The 25,735-nt window shown below is 39.0% G+C and overlaps 1 protein-coding gene across 4 annotated transcripts in view; it reads left to right on the top strand.

The window, feature by feature from the left end:
• Positions 1–23,191, top strand: part of LOC107709418 (zinc finger E-box-binding homeobox 2-like) — a 46,406-nt gene extending 23,215 nt beyond the window's left edge. For 2 of the 4 annotated variants that reach the window (XM_016513876.1, XM_016513877.1), the window contains 8 exons: positions 11,610–11,828; positions 14,960–15,028; positions 16,007–16,195; positions 16,631–16,845; positions 18,310–18,418; positions 18,777–20,338; positions 20,804–20,984; positions 22,499–23,191. In XM_016513876.1, coding sequence (XP_016369362.1) covers positions 11,610–11,828; positions 14,960–15,028; positions 16,007–16,195; positions 16,631–16,845; positions 18,310–18,418; positions 18,777–20,338; positions 20,804–20,984; positions 22,499–23,103 — 3,149 coding nt within the window. In that variant the 3' untranslated portion in view covers positions 23,104–23,191. The remainder of the gene's footprint in view (positions 1–11,609; positions 11,829–14,959; positions 15,029–16,006; positions 16,196–16,630; positions 16,846–18,309; positions 18,419–18,776; positions 20,339–20,803; positions 20,985–22,498) is intronic. The other 2 variants (XM_016513880.1, XM_016513879.1) reach the window with 2 other exon arrangements.
• The last annotated feature ends 2,544 nt before the right edge of the window (positions 23,192–25,735 follow it).

Raw genomic sequence — 25,735 nt, 5'->3', positions numbered from 1 at the left:
ATATATATATATATATTACTGACTACAAAATTGAACAGTAGTGTAAATGTAGTAGCACTAACACATGTAGTTTACAAGCGATGCGTACAGCTCATATTGTGGTTTGTTTTAATTAATATTGTGTTTAGAAGTTCAGAAAAGTATATGAAACTAAATCGTAGGGGCATGGCACACTTATATGACAACTCGGACATTAATCGGCTATAGATTCTCTTCTTCATTTGAAAGGAAGTTGAGCTCAATCAAGTGACACAGCCTCTCGGTCAGATGTTCGTTTCTTTCTCAGTGCGATCCATGGTAACACAAAATATTTAGTAAACAGGCAGAGGAACCAAGGCAAATATGTGTGTAGCCGTGTGTGTGTGAGGGCACGGTAGCTCGCATGAGCGGCCTGTATATCACATGCTTTGTGATACTCTATCTGAGTTCAAATGAAGCTTACAGTGACTCACAATCTCACCAGGTTGTTTACGCCAAGAAACCTGAATAATGCTGCTAAGATTTTTTTAGGGCTTAGTTCACTGGATCACGAGAGGTAATTATGTAGGACATAAACATTACATAAATGCAGATAAACAAATGAGATAAATTAATCATTTCATTATTATTATTTATTTCTTAAAGCTTTTTTTAAATGAAAATTACTTTGCTAATCACATGTATCCAACATATAGCTAAAATAACTCTTAGACATGACTACAAAAACTGAAGTCCATTGCATGTGCAAAAGAGGTTGAGCTGCCATTTCGGTTAAGGTCTGCTCAGCGCCCATCTCAAGGTGCTAGAGGCTGATTAAGTTCCTTCTGTAAGCGCCTCTGGCTCAATTGCTGGGCCCCAGTGATCACACCTCTGAAAGTGGAACTTGCCACCCTTACCAGGTCACACCTTATCCCCTCATGACTGATAAGAGCAGCACAAGGGCAGAAAAGAGCTTGTGTTAGCAAATATGTGACAAACAAAGCAGCAATAGTTTTTTTTTTTTGCCGCCAAGTCACCGTGACATTCGGTTTAATGTGCAAACATGTTCTATTTATCAGTTCATACTTGAGAGGTGTTAAGAAAAAAGGGGAGCGAATAAATTCTTTATTTTTCATTCGTAATGCCTCGAAATATTGTTTAAATGGAGCTCAAAGAGTTAACTGTCTTATAAGGCTCAGAAAACGAGAAGCCATCCATGGGAGAATGTGGCCTATGGTCCTTCACCCTTGTTTAAATAACAGGTTTTGAGACCGTGGAGGTTTTTCTTGGCACCTGTTGAAGTCAAAACTCCCCAAAACAGACAGTTTCACAGGCTTTTGTATTTTAAGAAAACATGTATTTTTGGTCACTGTCTAGCTCTGGTTACCATGGAACTCTGGGAGAAGGTCAAAAATCAGCTTTCTTTTGAGGTGACCATGCAAAGATCGTGTTATTTATTGATATATTTATGTAGACATTTTTAACTGGAAGGTTTGAGCTGTATTGCATTTTTAAAGGCACAGTTGTATTACCCAACAGCTAAAATCCACAATGACAGAGCCAGCGTCGAAAGTTTATGAACATAATAGGGATAATTATACAGTAGAGTTGTAGTGAATGAAAAAGAACAATAAACATTGGGGTGTGAAATTAGAAACTCATATCTGTCTTATAGGGCAGTTATATGGTCCCTTTTAGTGCGTATAGGTTTCAACACAAAACTACCTGATGCTTTTTTTTTTTAAAGAAACAATGAGTATAATGGTGATATCTATATGGCTTTTAAATATATTAAGATATCTATCTGGTCTTGTAAAACGAGAACCTAACATTTGTAGACTATTACAGTGAATATAATTGCAATAATTTGATTAATATTTTACAGCACACTCCACTGTTTTTGATGGTTCCTCCTGATGGCCATTATCAAGAGGGATTTGGTCACAAATCAGCTGCATTGAGCTGCATACACTCTTAAAGTGACTGTCCAGGGTACGGTAACTCTAACACCAATAATTCTGCCTGTTTGTAAATGGCCTCGGCTAGCTTTATTAGCCCAACACTTTGCCACTCCTTGCGTTAAATCATAGATGATTCCCTAACAAAGCAGCAAACCCTGGCTGCTCAGGAGTTAACGTGGGTCTTTCCTGTTCTGTGAAAGCCCTGCGGTCCTCAGCATTACGAATGATGTGGCTTCTGAGAGCCTTAACACAGTCGACGGAATGAATACGACTTCCGTTTTAGACGATAATATGATCTGTGTGTGCTCCCTGGAGGTGGCATCAAGGGGAAAGACGAATCCTCCTCGCTGAACAGAGGAAGTGAAGGGAACAATGGCCCCCTCAATATTTACTGGTTCTCCACTCTAAGCCTGCCTTATAATCGCCTGAGCCAAGGAGATGTTTATGGCTTCCCCCTGGACTATTTGTATGTATGCTTGTGTGTGTCTGTGTGTGTGTGTGTGTGTGTGTGTGTGAGAGAGAGAGAGAGAGAGAGAGAGAGAGAGAGAGAGCTTACCCAAAGGAGTGGTTACAGAGGCAGGCTGTAGCTTTAAGCTCTGCAGTACCTTTTGATTTCTGTAATCGGCATTCTAATTATCCACTTGAGCTAATTAGCACCTTGCTTTACCCCAGGTGTGTTACTGTAAACATCATCAAAGTAGCTCACTTTCACACTCTTTGATGTGGCCCTAATCCAGCACCTCCTCCCAGAAAACCAGATCAGGGCATCTTCAGGCCCCGCGTGTTTTCCAGGGTAACCAAATAATGTTGTTGTTTTATAAATAATTATAAACATATTTAAATTAGTGCTGTCAAACGATTAATCGCAATTAATCGCATCCAAAATAAAAGATTTTGTTTACATAATATATGTATGTGTACTGTGTATATTTATTATGTAAATACACACACATACAGTACATATTTTGAAAATATTTACATGTATATACATTTATATATTTATATATTTATATTTTTATATTTTATATTATATAAATTATATTTAATATATAAACAACATATTTTTCTTAAATATATACATGTATGTGTTTGTATTTATATATGCATAATAAATATACACAGTGTACACACATATATTATGTAAACAAACACTTATTTTGGATGTGATTAATCACTATTAATCATTTGACAGCACTAATTTAAATATAAATTTTGTATCTAAAATAATTTAATATTTTTTTGTAATTTTTATTATTCATATAAAATCTCCATCTTTTAGGTTTATATTTCAGTTTAAAAACAGTCCTAAATAAATTTAGATTAAATAGCTTTTTAATTTAATGATTTGTAATTGAATGTGTGTGTGTATATATATATATACATATATATATAATTAGACACACACACACACACACACACACACACAAACACACACACAAAACAAACAGAGAAACACGCACACATAGATTAATATAAATGTGGAATATTTAGATTTTTTAGACACAATTATTTAAATAAGTTATTACAATTAGTAATTAATCATTAAATTATTTTAATAATTTATTCAATTATTTTAGTTACATATAATTAATATATTTCAATTGTTATAGTGTATAAGTTTGCATGTGAATATAATTGTTTTATATTTACTTTTTAGATTTTAATATAAAGTTTGTATTTAATTTCAGTGTTTCTTATGTATATAAATTAATTTTGTTGATTAATAATTAAATAAATTAAATAATAATTTAAAAATGCTCAAACCAATAAAAGTCACTGATCAGCGCTATTGTCATTGTGGATATTGTAGTTCATTCATTCAGCTCTCGCCTCTATCTCTATTCTGACAACACATAAGGGCCAAATATGGGTCCCTGGTGCATCCCATGGGTCACTGACCTTTGATGGTAGTTATGGGGAAAGAGCATGGAAAGGGTTTTAGGGGAGTCAAAGATTGACCACATAAAGAGCCGAATCCTTCCCTTGTGTACTACCTGCTGGGGAAGCTATTCAGGTGACCAAACTCCTCACACAAGTGTGTATGTGTGCATTAGGATGTGTGTGCGGGAGGGGGTGCTGAACAGATGTGTTTTACTCCCTCATTAACATCAGAAAGAACTGCTCTGATTGAAGGTCCTGGACCAAGGGGGCTCTATTTCTCATTGGATGTGGACTGTCCCCATGCACAGCTTCCATCCAGCGTGCATGTGTGTTTGACAAAGCCATCTTTGCCCCCGCAGCAGCACATATGAGCGGCCCGTTTATACGGAAAGATATGGGGAGGGAAATGGCATTCAGCTTAGCTAGAGGTGGGTGAAATGGTGTGGAAATGCATGGTCTTCATAGAGATATTTTGTGAAATTTCAACTCAAACAGAAGTCACTTTAAAACTTTTCTGTTGGTCAGTGTAACCAACCTAAACGAGTTGTGAAATCTGTGGTAAATTCCCAATCGTGTGGATTCATATTGAAATTGAAAATTTGCAGAACAACGGTAAATGTGACCGCATCGTTAGGCTCGAGTTATCCTCTCTGAATCGAATGTATAACTCTCTATCCATAATTGAAGCATTTACCAACCCAAAGACCATGTGAGTGATATTTAAGGAATTGTTCAAAGCGAATGGTTTCCCATGCAGGCAGTACTTGTGAAAGTACAATTAGCGGTCATATGCTGTGAACATTTGCCAAGACACACTGAAGAACGTCCAAAAAAGAAGAAGTTTTGAGAAGAAGGCTGGAAATCAAGCCATGGATAGCTAAATTCTCTGAGGGTTTCTTATGATAAGGTAGAGATAGTTTGCCTTTGTGGTGCCAGTGAAAGAGTGCTTGTTTTCCTTTTTCTTCACAAATGAAGTGTACCATAAAATGGTGGAGAGCAGAAGAAGGAAGTGTGGGAAGGTTGTGGGCAGGATGGATGGATAGATAGATAGGGCCACTCCTTACATGAATATTTCATTAGCAACCTGTCTGCTGGTCTGGAGCCTTCATTTAAAGCCCCCCTTTGAGGTCTTATTTTTTGCTCCATCTGGACCGGTTAGCTTTCAGAAACCCAAACAAGCACCTCTGGCAATGCCACTGAGGAGTCTTAGCAGAACCCAAGCTGTTTCCTTTTAGTTTCGCCTTTTGTCTGATAGTAAACAGGTATTATGGAAAGATCATTGCGTTCCATTAAATCAGCCTTAAATAAAAGTAACCAAAAGACTGGAATCAATTGTTTTAGAAGTGGAGAAGTTGGAAGCTGTTTCAGACAGCTCAATAGGACTTATATTAATGGCCTATCGGGAGATCCAGTCATGTTTACAACATAACTGTGTGCTTTAAAGTAATAGTGCACCCAAAAATTACAATTCTGTCATTGTGTATGCACTCATATCTTTTGTGGAACATAAAATAATATATTGAGAGGTTTTTTTTTGTTTGTTTGTTTGTTTGCTTGTTTTTGCTTTGTCCATATAATAGAAGTCAGTGGTTCCCAATATTCTTCAAAATATCTTCTTTTGTGTTCCACAGAAGAAAGTCATACAAGTTTGGAACGTTGTGAGAGTGAGTGAATGATGGCAAAATTTTCAAATTTTGAGTGAACTATGACTTTAAATAATAAAAAAACAAGTATTTTAAATGTTTGTTGAGTGCTCTGCATTCTTACTAGAGAAACAACCCCAAAAAGGCAAAAACATAACAAAAAAAAAAAAAAAAAAAAACACAACGTAAGGTGTCTCATTGGTTATTCTCCGAGAGAGAACCTGGTGTTGTTTTTCTCGAGAAACTGTTTGAACAGCTAGTGACCGATGGGCCAATCACATGCTGAGAGGCACCGAGCATCTGCCGGGAGATTTGCATATTAATTGACCCATATTAACTTCCAAAAAAATTGATAGACTCCGAACTCGGCCAACAAATTAATCTGCCTGCGCTTCTAAGCCCTCACCTGCCGATTTTATGGTAGAGTATCACGGTACAAAGACGTTGTGCTCAAAGGAAAGAAAACCTAAAATTGCAGGTTTTGTTAGCGTGTGTAATTTGCGTCATCTCTTTTCAGCTCTCACGCCCCGAGGCGGTTTGGGCTTTTTGTGGTTGTTCTTTTCTCCCAGAGTGCAACCTGACTGATAGTTCGCCTGAGATAGAGGTTGACTTCTTTATCTTCCTCTGCACAGCATATTGTGTTCTCCTCTTCTCCTGTCTTTTCTCCTCCTCAGGGTAGCCCAGTGAGCTATTGTGTGTCTCCAGCTCTACGAACTTACACACACACACAGGCACTCTGAGGCTGGTAGAGGCCCAGAACAGTTGTCGAGAGAGAGAGGGGTAACATGTGCATGGGGTGGGCACAGATGGTGGGTCTGCGTGGGGGAGGAAGGGGGAAAGGTGGGCCGTCTGGCGGCATGAGCAAGCCTCAGAGAGCTCTCTCTCTCTCTTTCTCTCGCTTCCTCTCCTCCCCTTCTCTCCTTCTTGCCTGTTGCGTTGGGTCCTATAGTAGACAAATGGGAGTTTAATTCAATTAGGGCCAGGCTACTGTTGCCGCTTCACGGCAGGGTCTGTGGAGCACCGCCACCCATTTACAGATGGGTGCACGCTAGATAAGTGCACGCACACACACGCTGTCTCTCTCTCGCTCTCCTTTTTTCACACTCACAAATATTGGCAAGTACTGAAATACTTAAATACAAGGAAAACAAAGCCCACCACAGTACACACACAGACACATACACACACACACTCTCTCCAGGTTTGCAGTAATGGTTCACGCATTGCTGAGTTTTCACTGAGGATCACGGCGGCACAAAAGCGGCCCCTCTCTTCCTGGGCCCTTTGTTCCCCCAGCACCAGTGTGACCTCTCCGGCTGCCTGGCCTTAAAACAAACACGGAGAGCCTCCTCTCCCATCTCACACACCGTAAACAAGAACACTTTTTCAACGGCCGTTATCTACATTCTAACCCCACAAGAAAAAATAGACCCAATCCAGACACTATCTGTCAGGTTCAAGGCCTTCGCTGTTGAACAGCCTTGTGTGGGAGTCACAGATTCATTGTTGAAAAGTGTGGAGTTATGTAGAGAACTAATTTGAAAGGCCCTATCGTCATCAGAATTACAGGTTGTTGTTTTTTTTTGTCTGCGTGTTAGCTTTAAGGCTATTTATAATACTCTTGATGAGTTTGACAAGTTTCACTTATAGCAGATTATAGCAGATATATGCATCTGCAGGTTTTTTTTCTTTTCCTTCTCAGAAAATTGACCAAAAATATTGATAACTCATCCTGCACAGTTATTTTATTTTATTTTATTTTATTTTTAATGGAATGTGCTTCTCCTGCCAAAACTTTCTTTTTCAACAGTTTTATTTTATTGTATTTTATTTTTATTTTTAATGGAATGTGCTTGTCTTGCCAAAACTTCATTTTTTCATTCATTTTATTACTTTTTTATTTTATTTTATTTTATTTTATTTTATTTTATTTTAAAAAAATTTTTATGGAATGTGCTTCTCCTGCCAAAACTTCTGTTTTCAACAGTTTTATTTTATTTTATTTTATTTTATTTTATAATGGAATGTGCTTCTCCTGTCAAACTTCCTTTTTAAACAGACACTTTGACACTGTTTTCTGAGACTGCTTAAAGCTATATATAGCATAATATGTCTTATTATTATGTCCAACAGGTGAAAATCATAGTGTCATCCTGTCAGATTACTTTACATTAGAAAAAAAAAAATTCTGATAATATATTATTTTATTTACCCATTTATTGTTTATCAAACAGCTTCTTCAGCATATACATTACCTCTGTGCACTTTTCTGCGGCATGAAACAGGTAAAAGTTTGCCCTCCCATTCCTTTTTGCGCATGAATGGAAGATGGCTGATTTGATTTACATGGATCATTTCCAGGCTATAGCCACTAGGCAGCGACCTCCTTTCAACTGTTTGAAGCCTTACCTAGTCGCCCCTCCCCCACTGCTCGCTCAGGTGATGCGCACCGCACAGGAGAGAGAGAGAGAGAGAGAGAACAGAGCAGTTATTTTCCACCGTCTGTTCCGCCGGGTTTCATTACCGTGGCAGAGAGGCACCTGGGAAAGACCTGCGGCAGGCTGTCTGATTCTCAACATGGATGTGGAATACGCGCTCACCTTTCTGTTTCGGCCGCTAGGAATAGATGGAAAGGAGATGAAAGAAAGGGGGAAAGATGGATAGCAGGCGGATTACCTGTGATCAGGGAATGTTGAAAAGGTGTGTGAGCCAGCGGAGGTGTCGTTCAGTCCAGATGGATGCGATTGCTGAGCATTCGGCGCAACAGAAACCTTTTCTGTCTGAAATAATTGAAAGCTTGAATCATCTTTCGCCACGTTCCAGTGAAATGGCTCCAGTGGACAGTGTGGCTTTGGGTTTGCAGGTGTGTCTGCAGTTTTCCCCCGAGCGCTGGAAACACGCTCCGCATATAAGATGAGAGGATTGTAAGAGATTGTGACAGAGCACACTCATACCTGTCTAAACAGCTAAACTGCTCAGAAGAACATGTGTATGTGTGCGCGCGCACAACTCCAGGCTATGGAACGTGTGAACCTCTGCCAGTTAGCAGAGAGAGTTTTAGTTCGTCCAAACTGGACTGACATAAGGTATTGTTTCTGTAATTATGTTAAATGTTTGTTTGCTAATGTATTCCACATTTAAAAGATTCTGCCTGTCTAGCTTGTTGCTCAGTTCTAGGTAAGGATGACTTTCAGTACCATCTTGAAGTGCATTATGCCTTATTCTCAAAGGACAGCTACCAGAATGATAGGTGGAGTTTCTCGAGAATACGAAACAGCACAGAGAGAGAGAGAGGGAGGGGAGTAAGGAGAAGTCAGGGCGAGAGAGAGAAGAGAGGTGGCCTCTTTGTCTCTAGGGTGAGCACAATGGACGGTTCACTGCAGGAATTATACGGCAGGACAGCTGCCAGAATGACATACTGAAATGGCAGCCAATAGAATTGAAATGGGGGCAGATCTACATAGGGAAGTGTATTTGATTGGTATAGATATAAAATAAAGTTACACATATATGTGTTACACATATATACCAATAGTATTGGTATGTTTTAATCATACTTTTAAACATACTTTGTAGTTTACTATAAAAATATAAAAAATTGTAAGAACCTGCAGGAGTTCATTTAACTTTTTAATCAATTTGAATTTAATTATTAAAAGACTGAATTGTGTGATCTAAAAAATGCTAAAAATGTCAAATTGATGACAAATTAGATGGATGAAAGCAAATATATTGTGGTCTTTTTTTTTTACTTTTTTACTCTCTCACACAACATTGAACATTGAAAATTTTAAAACCAAGTTACACCCTGCAGAAGTTCATTCCAATTTTTAATCAATTTGAATTCAATTACAGATGAAAATTCAATTTTATGATCTGAAAATGCTAAAAATGTGACAAGTTGATGACAAGTTAGATGGATGAAAACAAAGATATTACATTTTATATGAATGAAAACTTGATACTGTTCTCATTCAAGTGTTTAATCAATTTGTACTTTAACATTTAATATTTAACAAATTTTATGATCTGAAAATGCTAAAAATGTGGGGTAAAAGAAGTTTGATGGATGAAAACAAAGATCTTATAATCGTAAAAACATTTATGCTCCTCGGTTTTTTTGTGTGTGTGTGTTTTTTTTTTTTTACTTTTTACTCCCACGCACACAAGTGCACAAAGCCATACAATATCTTGGTCACATCTGTCAGACCCATGTGACCTTAGAGGCAGATCATTTGATGGATTGCTTTGAGTGCCCATTACTTGCTTTTCTATCACTCTCTCTCTCACACACACACTCACACACAAAGGCAAAGTATCAGAATTCAAAACATGCATGTTCCTTTTTCCAAAATGGTTTTCAAACCTCAGCGTTTTCTATTTCTATTTGTGTCATGAGATAATCTATGCAATTACAGTAAAATTAGAACATACTTCCAGAACAAACCATACTGACTTTCTGTAAAAAAAAAACTATCTCAAGCATCCACTCAAGTATTCAAGCTATGCCACTCGGAATGTGGATGGCTAGCATATGCTGTCGAAAAACACAAAACACAAGAACAGGAAAATGTGATTTAAAGAGTTTAGTGTTTTGTGTGGGCTTGAAGTCAAACCACTCAGCAGTTCACTATTATTAATATTCAGCCCTGACCTCTGTATTCATCCTCTTGATTCTTTTCCCAGTCCTCCCACTTCTTTCTTTTTCTTCAGAACACTCCCACCATTCAAACTCTGAATGATTGGCCACAGCTTTTTAGCTCCGATACCAAAATTCAAGGCTGCCTTTCGTACCTGCGCAAGACATAGTGAAGTGCACTTACTACGGGCTTAAAGATGGAATAGATGGCTGTGTGAGAGCGAAAAGGAATAGATGTGGGAGGAGGAGGGAACAGAGGAGAAAAAAGGCGAGATAAAGTTGCTTTACGTCCAAGGTATACTCGGACCACACAAAGAGCCTCTCATGTCTTACTTTCAACCATTCCTTTTATGTCTCTCTTTTTCTTTCTCTCGCTCGCCTTCTCCTTTTCATTCAAGGAGGGGGGGTCTTCACCCTCGGCCTGAAGTTGCTCCTAAATAATCCCGCTGGTCACACCTCTTAGTTAGAAAGCTTTTTGTCCCACGCCCCTCACCCCCACCAAACCACCTCACCCCACTCTTTGGTATTCAGCCCGGGTCAGTGCATTTCGACCATCCCTTGTACCCGAGATGGTTCCCCTTTTAATTTGCACCTGTTGTGCAGTTGTCCGGGGGAGCAAATGCAGCCCCACGGATCAGACAAAGATCATATTATGATCAGATACGTGCGGCTAATCTTTACATCCTCTGGCGAGAGCCGCCAAAGGGAAGCGGTCAGCCATTTTTGCATGGGAACCTGTGGAAAAAAGACGTCATTGGTATTTTTTTTTTTTTAAGTGAATGGGCTCCTAGGGAGAGATTAGGGGTAGTTAAGGTACGAAGGAGGGAATGGAGCGTTCCACAGCCCAGACGAGTCCATTTGACGCCAACGAACTGGGAAATAGAGCACGGATGGAAGGGAAAGTTGTTCGGGAGAGGGAGAAAATTGTCCCGAAATCAGCAATTAGGTTTTTAATCTAACCATTAGAGAAACTTCCCACTGGTTCTCACTGCTTTGGCAGCATGCCTCTGAGATAAGGTGCTCCGAGAGCCTGGGGAGATGTATGCTGTATTAGGCAAGGAAAGAACTTCAAATGAACCTGAACGTTAAACTGCTGTTCCCATGATGTAAGCTTCATAGTTTATTAGACCCTCACCACCTCTCACCACCAGAGATGTGCGGGTTTTTGGTTTGCTTTATCGTGTTCTCTCTTGTTGTATATCAAGCAGCAATCTGGTCTAGTGAGGTTTCCATTATCTTGATAACTACAAATTGTTATTTGTTACTGTTTTAACTTAAATGATTTTAGCAAATGGCTGCAATATAACAAAGAGTGAAAAATTTAAGGGGGTCTGAATACTTTCCGTACCCACTGTATAATCATTTATATTATTACTGGTTAAGAAAAGGTTATCAACACCTGTCTTTTACTTTTTGCCAGGCTATGTACATTTTACACAAATGCCTATATAGACAACTAAGACTGCACAAACTCTTGAGATGAACTTAAACTGAAATAATGACACCTGGACTATGTTCTGTCCTCAGTGCTGAGTTATGAAAACGTGGTGGATGCCGGTTCAGGGTCCGATGAGGAGGACAGACTCCTGGGTTCTGAGGGCGAAGGCAGTCCAGCAGGTGTGCCGAGTCTGGAGGCCTCACCCCGGGTAGCCGAAGCCCTGCTCTCCTGCCGGGGGGATGAAGAAAATGAAAGCCAGGATGGGGCAGGAGCCCATTTCTGGCACCACGGAGACCTGAATGGTTCAGGTAAGAGAATATATATTTTTTTCATCAACCTTGCCGTTGTCATATCACCAGTACAGAGCAGCTATATTCATTAAGCCAACACCTAGCAGCTGTTTGGCATTTCTGATGTAATGGCAACTTTTAGACTGTTAGCTCACATTTCTACTTCGGTTCCTTACTTTTGTCACAAAGTAGGTTACACCTAATCTTCAGTGCCTCATCACTGTCTCCACACCCCTTTCTTCTGGCTTCGTTTTGACTCACCCACCCAAAACCAAAAGCGATCAAGATCACGGACAAGACCCAAGCTAGTGAGGCTTTAAAGACAAATTCTCTTAATTAGGATCGCAGAGCTATCATTTAGCATGAGCGTGCCCTGCTGAAGACTCATTAAAGGCCTTAAATGAAATTTTTAGCATTATGATGGCCATTTACATACATAATAGGCCCACAATTCCCTGGGCCTGGCTGACAGTTACAGAGTGAAGGGAGAACTCGTGCGAGTCGCCCGGTTTAAAAAAATAAAAAGAAAGAAAGAAAAAACCCCGACCCCCAGCAATCAGTCTCATCTAATGACTAAACCATATGCATCACTTAACTTCAGAGAGTGTCACAGTCTCAGAACTAAACAGGGTCTTCAGGGATGTGTCATTCGCTTGAACAGTGTTTTGTTTAGTTGATGTTCACAACATGATATGCTAGATTAATAAACGTCATCTGAGTTTATTTGAAGGCCACGCCTCTGGCAGCGTAGCATTTTTTTTTTCCATTTTAGTGATTAAATATGAAGGTATGAGTCTGCTTGCTGGGAAAAAAAATATTGTGGTATGTGCTAGTAAAAGCAACATCTTAAAAGAGGCTGCATGAATCATCTTGTGTGGTTCTTCCTCTTTTTATCAGTGCGCTGTGGTTGCCAGAGAAGATGCACCTCAAGTCCCCTGTATATGTTTTGCTGAGACAGTGGGATTTGAAAGATGACTTTTGGAAGTGCTTCTAATTTGCATTTTTCTGATTTATAAAAAAAGCAATATATTTTTTTAAATATAATGTCCATTGCAAATTCATTCTACTATCAGTTTGATTGAAAAGCATTTATTTATTATTGTAAAAACAATAATATTGTGAAAATATTTACTAAATAACTGTTTTCTATTGTAATAATGACATTAGATGACAGTGATGACAAAGCTGAATTTTCAGTAGTCATTACTCCAGTCTTCAGTGTCACAGGACCCTTCAGAAATCATTCTAATATGCTTATTTGGTGCTCAAGAAATATTTCATATCATTGTCAATGTTGAAAATAGCTTAATATTTTGGTGGCAATCATGATACATTTAATTTTTATTTCTCAGGATTATTTAATAGAACGTTCAAAAGGAAAGCTGAAATATAAATCTTTTATAAGATTTTAAATGTCTATCTTGTCACTTTTAATCAATTTAATGTCCTTTCTGAATCCAAGTATAAATTTCTTTCTTTCTTTCACAAATTTTTTTTATTAAATATATCTTATATAAAGTATATATTAATATATATATATATATATTAAATATATCTTATATAAAGTGTAGTGTCTGTTTACATCAGAACTTTTCTTTGTTTTACATTTCTCACAAGTCCTATATCTTTGTTTGTTTCCAGGTTTAAATTTAAAAAAAATCCCAGACCTTCAATGTGGTATCTGATATCTGGACCCTACTGTATTTATTACTAGACACAAAAGAACATGTTGAAAAGAAATTATGCTAAGTTGTTACTTTCATTATTACACAATTTCTTCCATCTCACAATGTAATGACATAAATCACAAAAACTTTTTTTGCTGGATCTCAGTAGGATATGAATGTTCTTGTTTTGTTGCACCTTATAGCAGTATCAGCACTGTAGCTTCAGTATTTGCAAGCATACTTACAGGCTAATTTAAAATAAGTCCACTTCAAATTGACTATTGAAACAAAATATAATTAAATCGTTCACCTAAATAAATATGGAACTTCTGTGTTGCAGTGGTTAAAATCACACCATTACCTCAGGGAGCCTGCAGCTACCACAAGCAGAACTGAGACTCTAATGTAGTTGCCATTTTGTCACTCGAGGAAACTGTATTTCTCTGTCATTCATACACAGTTAATTGATTTACGAAATTATTCTCTGATACCACTTCAACAGGGTTTTTAGTGTGCCACACATGATGTTAGGTCCTTCGTATGACCTTAAAATATCCCCATGCTAATACAGCTAATCGCTAACCCTCCCAAAGAAGTTTTAAGCCAATGTACCTCAAAGGAAAGCACAATGCTTAGAACTCAGGAGGGTATTTTCACTGGCTCCAGGCCTTGCACTTTTATCTGCACCGCGCAGAAGGAGACAATTTCATCAGGAAGGGGTTTCGCGAAGGCAGGCCCCCTATTAAGCAAACGCCATGTTTCTTTAAAACTTTTAAAGTCTATTAAAGCTCTTGATGCTCAAAACATCCCTTCAAGAAGCATTGCCCTCACAATGATTTCAAACTCTGCTTTGAAAGACATCTCTTAAATGTGGTGAAAAGTGAGAGAATTCATCGACTTTCAGAAGCTCTCTCGGTTGTCATACTTAGATAATGAGGAAGGAAGTGGAAGGCAGTTTTGAAATTAAACAGTACTAATGCAGTGGAAGCTTGTGTGTGTGTGTCAGGAGTCTTGAGTACCCTTGTTTTCTCCCTGCGTTGTGGTGTAAGAGGTGCTGTATATCCTCCTTTTGAGGGGGAAGCTTATGATACTTGTGACTGCCGGTACAAAGTCACATGAGGGGGAGGAGGAGGAACAAACACAAAAGCTGCAGTATATGAGCAAACTCCTCTCAGACCACCCTCCTCTCCTCCCTAAATACCTTGACATGATTTCCAAAGCCCCGCTTACAGAGAAGCGTATCATTCTCTGAGCTGCTGTCAACGTGTTTGAGATATAACTCTTCCTGATATGTAGGGTGTTCTCTATCGTTGTGATTTTTTTTAATTTGATGTGCTGTCACGTTTATCTCCTTTAATTACAATTTAACATACATTAAACATATTAATTAAAATTGAACTGATAATGGCAGACGATTTTCTGCTGAATTGTTTTTGTTCTAGTTATGATGATCATTAAATAAAGTATTTTCTCTCATTACAGAGGAGCGAAAAGCGGAGTACAACTCCATGAGCCCTGACATCTCTCTCCATGGAATTGGAAATGGTACAGGTGAGATTACTTCACAATATATTGAAATATTCATGCAAAGATACATAATAAATAACTGTATTTAAAGAGTTGGGTCAATGCGGTAATCAAGACACCAAATCTTGAACATATTCATTATGAAAGGTTTCCTATGTAAGAGTGTAATTTCTCTTAAACTATACGTAAATGCATGCTTGGCACACATGTGAGCATGTGAGATAATGTGTGTCTATGGGAGATGGAAAGTAAACATTTTTAAGTTGAGCGCGAGTGCATGGCAAATCACATTTTGCAGCCAAATTGAGTTTAAGGGCAAAATCGAATTTGTTCAGTCCATGTACTTTCAGATTGATTACAAGGAAACAATAACATTTTCATTTGCTTACCCAATTTCCAGTCATCTAAAGAAAAAGTATGATTTAGAATAACTTTTGTCATTTTATTAGTTATCTACCCACATTACCTCATTTTTTACATATATAAAGTTTACTTTTTGTAAAGCGCAGTTGTCTATTCATCCTGTCAGTATCTTTAAGTAGTTCTCCATAAAGCATCCAAAAACCTATTGTTTACGAAAATCAAGTTTAAAATCTTGTTATGTGCAATTACACATAACACATGATCTATAATTAGATTATTGGGTCCAATTTTATGTATACGATGAGCAATACAAAGTGAGATCAGTTACCCTGGCACGCCTAATTGCCATATAACCCAATTACCTATAATGCTGGAAATGTTTAAAGCATTTTCAAACATGCAAGAGGATGCTTAAAGAGTGCTTGATGATCAAGCAGGCTCCTATTAGTCTTTGAAGTGGCCATTATGTTGTAACTTAAATAAATACTTCCACCTTGAAAGGCCTTCTAATGGTTTGGTCTCCACTACATCACACTTAAAGTGGCCTTTGTCCTAATGTTCGGCTTGGTTCTTTTCAATGACACTGAGCATCAACCACTGGATGCATTTGTGCTTTTTCTCCCCACTTCGTCTGTGCAGTTAAGGGTATTGATGCCTCTTCAGAGCTGGAAAGCTTCTTTGCCAAGAGGACACTGGATGACAGTGAGGGACATGCAGCGAGCATTGCCGAATACCTGCAGGATACCGTTATCATTTACCCAGAGGACCCAGAGGAGGGTACACGACTGGGCACACCAGAGGCCAATGGACAAGATGAAACTGAAAATGGTAGGCATTAAACTATACATACAAATAGGATCTAACTCGCTATAAGCACCAAATGCAATTAGAAATTTGTTTAATAACTTTATTATATTATATTCTCAAAGAGACAAAAAATAAAAATATATAAATTAATGCAAAAATATTTGTGTGGCCTGTAAGAAATATATATATATATATATATTTTTTTTTTAATATTATTTTTGCAAATTAGGTTGTGTGGACAAAATGCATATATTTAGTTTGTAAAATATTTTTTCTAATGCTATTTGAATGATATAACTGAATAACATGTTTTGCTGTTTCACTTAACTGAATGCAGTGCTTTACCTATCGTTCTCCCATAGCCTCATATGGCAACTGTTTTTCCCACATATGCTGTTTTTTTTTTTCTTCAACCCCCCCTCCTTCACTCTGTTCACTCTGTTCAATTTTGCCCAGATCTGGCTCTGAGGACGCCAGATGCCTTTGCCCAACTGTTGACCTGCCCCTACTGTGACCGGGGCTACAAGCGGCTGACCTCCCTAAAGGAGCATATCAAGTACCGACATGAGAAAAACGATGAGAGCTTCCCCTGTCCTCTGTGCAGTGACACCTTCGCCTACCGCACCCAGCTAGAGCGCCATATGGCCACACATAAGCCTGCCAGTGATCAGGTGAACCGAGGCCCACCTCAATCCATACCCACACTCATTACTTCCTCATGCTTTTTTAGTATTATAGAAATCTGGTTTCATTGTGAAAGATGCTGCATCTCTCATTCTGAGCTTGTTTACTTGTCTGAGGAGAACATGTTTCAGCCTGTTGATAGCTATAGCATTGAACAAGCTCCTCCGGAAGCTCCTTAATACTTGAATCCTTCACACCGGAGCCACAGCTGTGCACTGTCATACTCCCCTGACTGTCCGCTCACAGCCGGCCATGTGTGGGCTGTTCTAGCACATTGAGTCCTATAGGCCTGCCGACTTCTCGCATCAGCTGTTGGAAAGGAGTCAACTCAAAAGATGCAGGGAAAGCTGATGTTATTTCTGCCTTTTAGGCTGGTCTCAACATGAGCATGCTGTGAAAAATGCAGTGATATGGAATTATTTTGAAAAGGAAACTCTATATTGCTTTATTACTGAAGGAAAAAGTCTGTTTTTGATGTGGTAAAAGGGCTCTCAGTTGCTTGATAGGATTATAGCAGGATATCCCGCATTTAGGCTTTCAACTTTGAACCTTAAGCAGACTTGGGCATGTTGGAAAAGAATTTGGAATACTTGCCTTGCACGCTCATCTTACTGGCTGAATCACACTCACACATATGCACACACGCACACACATATGTGCACCTCTTCAGACTGAATTAAACATAACCAGATGGCTTTTTTCCCGGTGATCTAGAGTACCCTAATCCTTAAATGACTTTAAGTGTTTGTTTATTTGCTCTAAAGAGGTATTTTCCTGAAGGCTTTGAACATTATTCTTAGGTTCACCTTGCTAGGTTTAGTTTTACATTTCATCACGTGTATATATTTGCATACACTCATACAGAAAATGGAAACCCCAATACACATCTTAAACTGGCCTATGTGCATGAGTATGACTGAACTTTTGAAGAAAGAACTTCACAGTACTGTACATAGTGACTATTAAACGTGCACTTGTGGACACCCACATATTTTTCACAGACCTTTTGTGTCTGTGTGTGGGGTGCAGGGTGAATGCTGTTGTTTTTGTTGTGCATCTGGGGCCCACATTTGAATTTCAAATGGAGGAAGAGCACCTACGTTTAACTTTGAATTGTGAATACAGATGCAGCCTACACTGTTTTAACTAAACCCAGACAACAACTGTTTAAAGTATTCAGATAGTACTTGAACGAATAAGGTACTAGAGATAAAAGGCACCACCAATTAATCATGTAAACTTTATGCAGAAATCCGAAAAAAAGAATCTGAATAACTGTTGCTTCAGTAACTGTGGACACACATACCTAAATACAATTGGGGTCTGTTTTCTGTGTTTAATTAATCAATATAAATAAATAAATATTTATTTCAGCATCAGAATGAATTATATACCCTTTTGTGACTGTTTTCTACCTGTATCAATTTCTGTAATCTTTCTCTCCTTTGCAGCCTCAACTGCTAAACGAAGGTGCTGGTAACCGCAAATTCAAATGCACAGAGTGTGGCAAAGCCTTCAAATATAAGCATCATTTGAAGGAGCACCTCCGCATTCACAGTGGTAAGTGTTTCTTTGAATAATATGTTAAGAGCCTCCTTTCATAAGTGGCCGTGAAAAGAATGCCACTAATGTATATAATCTTATTTCATATGTCTCCAGTTTGCCTAATGGTAATTCAGTGTGGTTTGGATAGTCTGGATAAATGATGAATATTTAAAGCCATAATTATATAATTATGAACAAATTATTTTTTATCGTAGGATCTCATTATCCTATCAATCATTAAATTGATTGATGGGATGGGGAAAGAAGTTTAAAGCAATTATAAAGTAATTTAATAGGTAAAATATGTAAAAGAACATCACTTTATTTTTGTATTTGAATAATCAAAGTAACTCTTTTATTTATTTTTTTAAAGGTGAAAAGCCATATGAGTGCTCCAACTGCAAGAAACGCTTCTCCCACTCTGGCTCCTACAGCTCCCACATAAGTAGCAAGAAGTGCATAGGCTCTATTAATGGACGGGTACGCCATGGAGTCAACAGCAAGCCTGGCTCATCACCAAATTCTGCTGCATCCTCCCCTGGCAGTCCTGCCTTAGCTCAGCTCCGTCACAAACTGGAGAACGGCAGGTCCATGAGCCTCCAAGACCCATCTGCTCACACAGACATCAAGTCAGAGCCCATGGACTTCAATGAATACCGTCTAATGATCGCATCTCAACAAGAATATGGTGGGTCAGGAGCCTTTCTCAATGGTGGTGGTCATGGAGGTAGTCCTCCGGGGATGCACGGTTCATCTCAGAACCCCCAGCAACATCTGGGCATTGGGTCGGATTCTCATCCATTGAGCTATACAGGGTTCCTCAACAACATGTGTGAGGTTCAGAAGGTTCTTCAGATTGTGGACAACACAGTTTGCCAGCAGAAGATGGATGGCAACCCTGAAGAGATCTCTAAGCTCAGAGCATACATGAAGGAATTAGGCTCCCAGATGGAGGAGCAGAATCGGGTACTGGCCTCCCAGCAAGGCTTCCTTGGTGTTGGTCACAACAGTCCCACCAAGACCATCATTGACTACACCCTGGAAAAAGTGAATGAAGCCAAAGCGTGTCTCCAGAGTTTAACAGAAGATTCTAAGAGACGGGCTGTAGATATCAAAAAAGAAAGACCCAGCCACGCCATGGATCTTCTATCTGAAGATAAAGCACAAGAGAGGGATGCGCAGTACACACCATTCTCGTGTCAGTACTGCAAGGAGACGTTTTCTGGCCCTATTCCATTACATCAACACGAGCGATATCTCTGCAAGATGAACGAGGAGATCAAGGCTGTCCTCAAACCTAATGATACTGTAACAACTGGCCGCAGGGAGGTTACAGGCATTAGGCAGACCAATGAAAAGCCGCTTGACTCTGTGGACCACTTGAGAGGTGAGACACCCTCACCTTTGAATCTCTCATCATCATCATCATCCAAACACTCACATAGCAGTTCGTACACCCCTAATAGCCTCGCCTCTGAGGATGCCAATGGGGAACCACTGGACTTGTCTTTGCCAAAACAATTTTCCAAGGCAGAACGGAGGCCAAAACTGAATGGCTTTTCTGTTGACCACAATATCAACTCCTTTGCACGTGAACCAGGAACAGAGCCTTTAAATCTGGCCCACATCAAGAAGGAGTTCAATGGGCCCAACAGTTTGGGCAATGAAAATCAGCTGGAGAAAAGCTCGAGCCCTATCTTTAGCATAAACCCTTTTGGTGGCGGGCACATGTACACCTCGCTTCCTCCTCATGGAGCATTCCCTCCTCCTACTTTCATGTCTACGGCTCAAGCCAGCATCCCGGGACTCAGGCCCTACCCAGGGTTGGATCCCATGAGTTTCCTTCCACCTATGGCTTATACTTACGCGGCAGGGGCAGCCACTTTTGCTGAGATGCAGCAACGCCGGAAGTACCAGCGGAAACCATGCTTCCAGGTAAATTAAATGTTTTGGTCCCAGGAAAAAATAATTCCCAGTGCATTCCTTTTTTGTCTTAACTCTTTAAACGTGATAAATCACATTCAAAATGAATGTTATCATGCTTTTTGCCAAAGTGTGATTTATTTAAATAACAAAATAATAATAAAAGTATCTATAAATTATCAAAGGTTATTACTTCCTAAAATGTTGTCCACAGAATGTCCTTGCTCTGTTACATACATGAATTCATACTACTTTGTTTACTAAGCTGAGAGAACCCATGTAAGTCAAGCCATATGTCCCTCTTTTTGAGACATCTTCTAGTGATAAAGGCTTATACAGGTTACAGAGATAAGCTCTGTCCAGACTTGGGATCAAACTTGGGGCAGGGGCTGTCTCTTCCTAGGTGGCAGGTTAGGATTAGGATTTGTGGCAGGTTAGGATTGCATCAAATGTGTCTAAAATCTGTTTCTTTTACAGGGGGAGCTACTGGACAGCGCAGGGGACTATCTGTCAGGGCTAGAGGACCTGACAGACAGCGAGTCGCTGCTCGCCCGGAAGAAGATTAAGAAGACTGAAAGTGGTATGTACGCGTGTGACTTGTGCGACAAAACATTCCAGAAGACCAGTTCCCTCCTAAGACACAAATATGAGCACACAGGTATATCACATTTAGACAACTCTTTTTTTTTTACCCTCGTCCATCCCCCCTCCAAGTAATCCCCTTTTACCACATTGTGTTTTTTTTCTTGTTTCTTTCATTCCTTTCCTGCTTTAATTTTTTTCATACCTACTTTTTTTCTGTCCATTGCCATATTTTTGTTGTACATTTCAAACCCATGACAAAGGTGTAACGGTTTTCTTCCTTTTGACAGGCTCAAAGGGGAAACATTTTAAAATTAGCAGGTGACACCAATGGTATTTACAGCTATAATCCAGCTAAAATGTACAAAAATAGTTTCCACTTTAAATGGCAAACGCACACACAACCATTTCTCATATACGCGTTTTGTACAATGAACCACAAAAACAATCTCACATAGCTTTTAATTTGAACATTTGGACCACCAGTCGATATGGAGACACATTGTCAGTGCAGTTTTGTTGGCAAGCCAACATGGCGCAGTATGCCAGGTGTGTGAAAGCCTGATGTGTGCGTGGCATTTCTACGCCACAATGTGACCTACCCTCCTGGGGGACTCCTCTCTTTCACACGTTTGCATCATCCTCACTTACATTCTTTGGTCGGAATGCATAGAGAGGAATCCGCCATCTCGTCTATTTTTGAACTTGATGAGGGGAGGTGGGGAAGGGGACCATCTCAAGTATTGCTGCTATGGAAGGTGTTGCAGGCATGCCAGGGCTATTCATGGCCAAGAATATAGTACATCTGTTCATATGCTTGGTGCTGATGGCGAGTGTGTGGGTTTTTATGGCAAGAATGTTACTGGTGGAATGATTGAATGCCAAATGGCATGTCCCTCCTACTTCACTGATTAGAGTAGAATTCATTTCCTATTTTCTGAAAGTAAACAATGTGAGCCAAGTTGGCAAAAGAGGAAGGTGTGCCTGAGGTGAGGTGTTTGGTGTATGCGTTACACAAAGCATCACGAGTCAAATGTCTTATCTAAGCATTTTCAATCCCGAGACATGATGTCATAAACTCTGTCAGGGATGCTGACTGCCTCACTTTCACCTTGTGTGGCATGGAACGATAATCACCTGATCTTCTTGGCTGCATTCAGAACAGTCACAGATAGCCTCAGAATAGCACCTCAGGACTGTGGCTTCCCCCTCACCTACCTGCACTGTTTTGGTAACATCTAAAATAAACCGGTGAGGTTTGTCGCTACTCGATATGAAGGGGTTTTCAGTTAGGACTTTTTTTTTTTACCCAAACTAATCCCTAACATGAAGAAAGAAATATATATATTTTTGTATATATATAATTCAATCATAAGGTACAAGTAAGGAGGGATATGTGTGTTTACTTGAAAGATGTGTCTTAGCAATATGTACTTAATATGTTTTACCTTACATTTGATGGTAATGCAAACAATGTATTGAAATATATTTGAAGTTTGTGCATCCTCCACATAAATTGCTTTTTATAGCTTTAAGATGTTATGGATGCTGAGCTAACCTGTTGGCTCCTCTCTCTTTGTATCTCTGCAGGAAAGCGGCCTCACCAGTGCCAGATTTGCAAGAAGGCCTTCAAACACAAGCACCACCTCATCGAGCACTCACGCCTACATTCAGGCGAGAAACCCTACCAGTGCGACAAATGTGGCAAGCGCTTCTCCCACTCTGGCTCTTACTCGCAGCACATGAACCATCGATATTCCTACTGCAAACGGGAGGCGGAGGAGCGCGAGGCCGCCAAACAAGATAGCCACGACAATGGCGGACCCTTGGAGCCCACGGAGCTCCTCATGCGTCGGGCTTACTTTCAAGGCCTCGGGCCCCTGGGCTTTTCGGATCCAGAGGACCAGACCGAGGACATCACACGAGAAAACCCCATCTTGAGAGATGGTTCTGAGGGCAGCGCCAGGGAGGCAGAAGAGGCATATCCGGAAGTGACTGACAGGCAAGAGACAAGGTTGGCTGACGAAGAGGAAATGGAGACTGAGGGCCAGAGATTTGACACTCGGAGCCCTGATGGGACAGCAAAAGATGAGAAAAAGAGCGAAGTAATGGGAGGGACAGAGGACGAGAGCTCGGAAGAGAGGAAAATGGTGAGCAAAAGAAATCCTGACGGCAAGAATGAGGATGCTGATTAACTACTGCATTTTGGAATAAGCTTCCTGTATTCTATGTTTTCTTTTTCCCTCAAGCTTGCATCGCGCCCTTCTTCCACCCTTTTGAAGGGACTTTGAGCCAGATTCTCATTTGTACCACACTGCCACGTCTTGGTTATCTGAGCGTGCGCCTGAGGCTTGTACTCATCGATATAAAGAGTGGAACTCCAAAATCAGTCATCAGAAACTAGGCTGGAACATGAATGAATCCATATTATGCAAAAATACAAGTGGTAACGATTGTCAGAATAAAAATAAAAGAAAGGTTTTTAAAATGTACAGAGTTTTCAGCCAGAAAGCTGTGCGGTGCTGATTTCCGTATAACTCCTGTGTTTCATTGTGGTCGTAGCACAAGCCTGGAAATTGCACTCTGAAAAAAAAGAAAAGTATTACAAAAAATGGAAAAATAAAAAAACACAAAAAATAAAATGAACAAAAAAACTCTTAGGTAAAAAAGCATTGCCTATATGTACTTATACTGCGCTTGAAGACGCAGTAGTGTGTCAGTGTTATATTTCATTATCACTTACTGTGATACCCTTGGTTTTACCTTTCGTTTCCTGACCAGCCATCCAAGTTTTGACGTCTCACCATGGCTTTTTTTTTATGAAGCGACTTTAACTCAATAATACCTATATGATTCTTAAATGTACAAAGTCTTAAAGTTGGCCAGGGGTGGATGGAAAGAGTTTGGGTAACTGTAATGACGAAGGCTCATTGTATGAGGCGACGTCAGAACCCCTGTGTTTTTTTCGTTCGAGAAAAGCCTTATATGCAAACCCTTCCACCTGTGTTTTCTGCAAGTGCCATCCTTGTACAGTATAAAGCGAAGTCAACTAGTGTTCTCTTTGCACCTGCTTTAGTATTAAACAAAATATTTCACCTTGTCGTTTGAAATACCTACGTCAGTATTAGTATATCTAGACTGCAGTTGTTTAGTTTACATATTGTTTGTGCAATTTTCTGTATTTTTTTAAGATCACCTGTCAGTATTATCTTGGTTTGTTTTGTTTTGTTCAATACAAAATTCATTTTTATTTTAAACTACCATTTTATTTATGTGACTCATTTTATATTTCCTAATTATATTTATTTCATACTGTAGTGTACAGTATTATAGTTCCTTGATATAGATATATTTTAGTAAATAAGGATCCTTACAAGTGGAGCAAATTTTACGTAAAGAGAGCATTTATTGTATCTGGAGCGATTGCTGTGAATTGCTCTTCATACTACACTTACCTGATGAAGGAGAATCTACAATTTGGGAACTTTTGATACAATATTGTGAAAACACTGTATTTTTGACTGAAAGGAAAAAAAATCCACTTTATTCATCTTATTTGTTTTTCCTTTCTTTCCCTTTTTTAGCTACAGAAATAAAGGGGGGCTGTGGTTGTTGGGATTTTTTGAAATGTCTGTTGAAATATAATTTAATTTTTAATTTGTAATTTCTCTTGAAAATGACCTTGCTCGAATAAATGTAGCCCAATTTAATTTTGAAAACCTGTGTAACATCTCACTTAATAAGTCACTTCAATTTCCTCACAGTCTGACAGATATCAACACTTTTCATTTATTATTTTAAATACAAAATAATAATTCCCATATATCCAGGGGGAAAAAATTCAAATAGTTGGCAGTTTAGTATCTTTAATGTATGAGTGTGTGTGTGTGTGTGTGTGTTTGTGTAATAAGTAGTGTCATCCATATTATAAATCACCTCCATAAACTGGAGAAAAATAGCTATCAAACATCAGACTTTAATATTCCCCGGTATCATTTTCTGTGCTATAAATTAATTAATTACTGGAACCTTTACCTTTTGATGTGGATTACACATAGCAATATAATCCACCTTATCAAAGTCTCTCACAGTATGATAGCCTTCTATTAGTCTCTTTGAAGTTGAATGATGTTGGGTTGCGCTAAATTAACATCAGCTGCAGGCTGCCAAACTGGCTGTGAAGTCTCAACGTTGGAACTCTAAGGAGTTCCATTAACCATGACCTTGCTAATTTTCTCAACTCACATACTCATCTCAAGTTTAATTTTCAAGGAACTATTCAAGACACTTTTCTCCCGCAAGGATGTACAGTCCATTTCATTTTAGAAGCTAAGGTTACTGTATAAAAAAGCCCTAAAATTTAATTGCATAGTATGCATAAGCTACATTCTTTTGCAATACACATTTTCTCTGCTGTACAACGTTTGATGGGTAATGTATAATTTGGAAAATAAATGCATACGTAGGAAAACCACTTAAATGTGTATATGTTCTGACACTGAATGATAATATTTGGTACACTTTCCATGAAACAATATGGTAACTATAAAATGCAGATTAAATTCAGTGTAGCAGCAGTTTAATTGAACTGGTCTGAGACTGTAGCTGTAGTTGTTTCCATTCAGGTGATTATCTGAAGGGACTGTTGTGAATGCTGTTGACCACACTGTACTTTACCTACACTGACCTCTGCACACAAATCACTTATTAAACACAAATCCAAATAAATAAAAGACTCAGTACATTTATGACGGTTATTGAAAATATATGAAAATAACTGAACTGACAATAATTAATGAGACATGCTATATATGCAGGTTCAGTGAA

Source organism: Sinocyclocheilus rhinocerous, unplaced genomic scaffold (genome assembly GCF_001515625.1).
Source record: "Sinocyclocheilus rhinocerous isolate Xijiao unplaced genomic scaffold, SAMN03320098_v1.1 scaffold416, whole genome shotgun sequence".
NCBI lineage: Eukaryota > Metazoa > Chordata > Actinopteri > Cypriniformes > Cyprinidae > Sinocyclocheilus > Sinocyclocheilus rhinocerous.
This window is presented reverse-complemented; position numbering and strand designations above follow the sequence as displayed.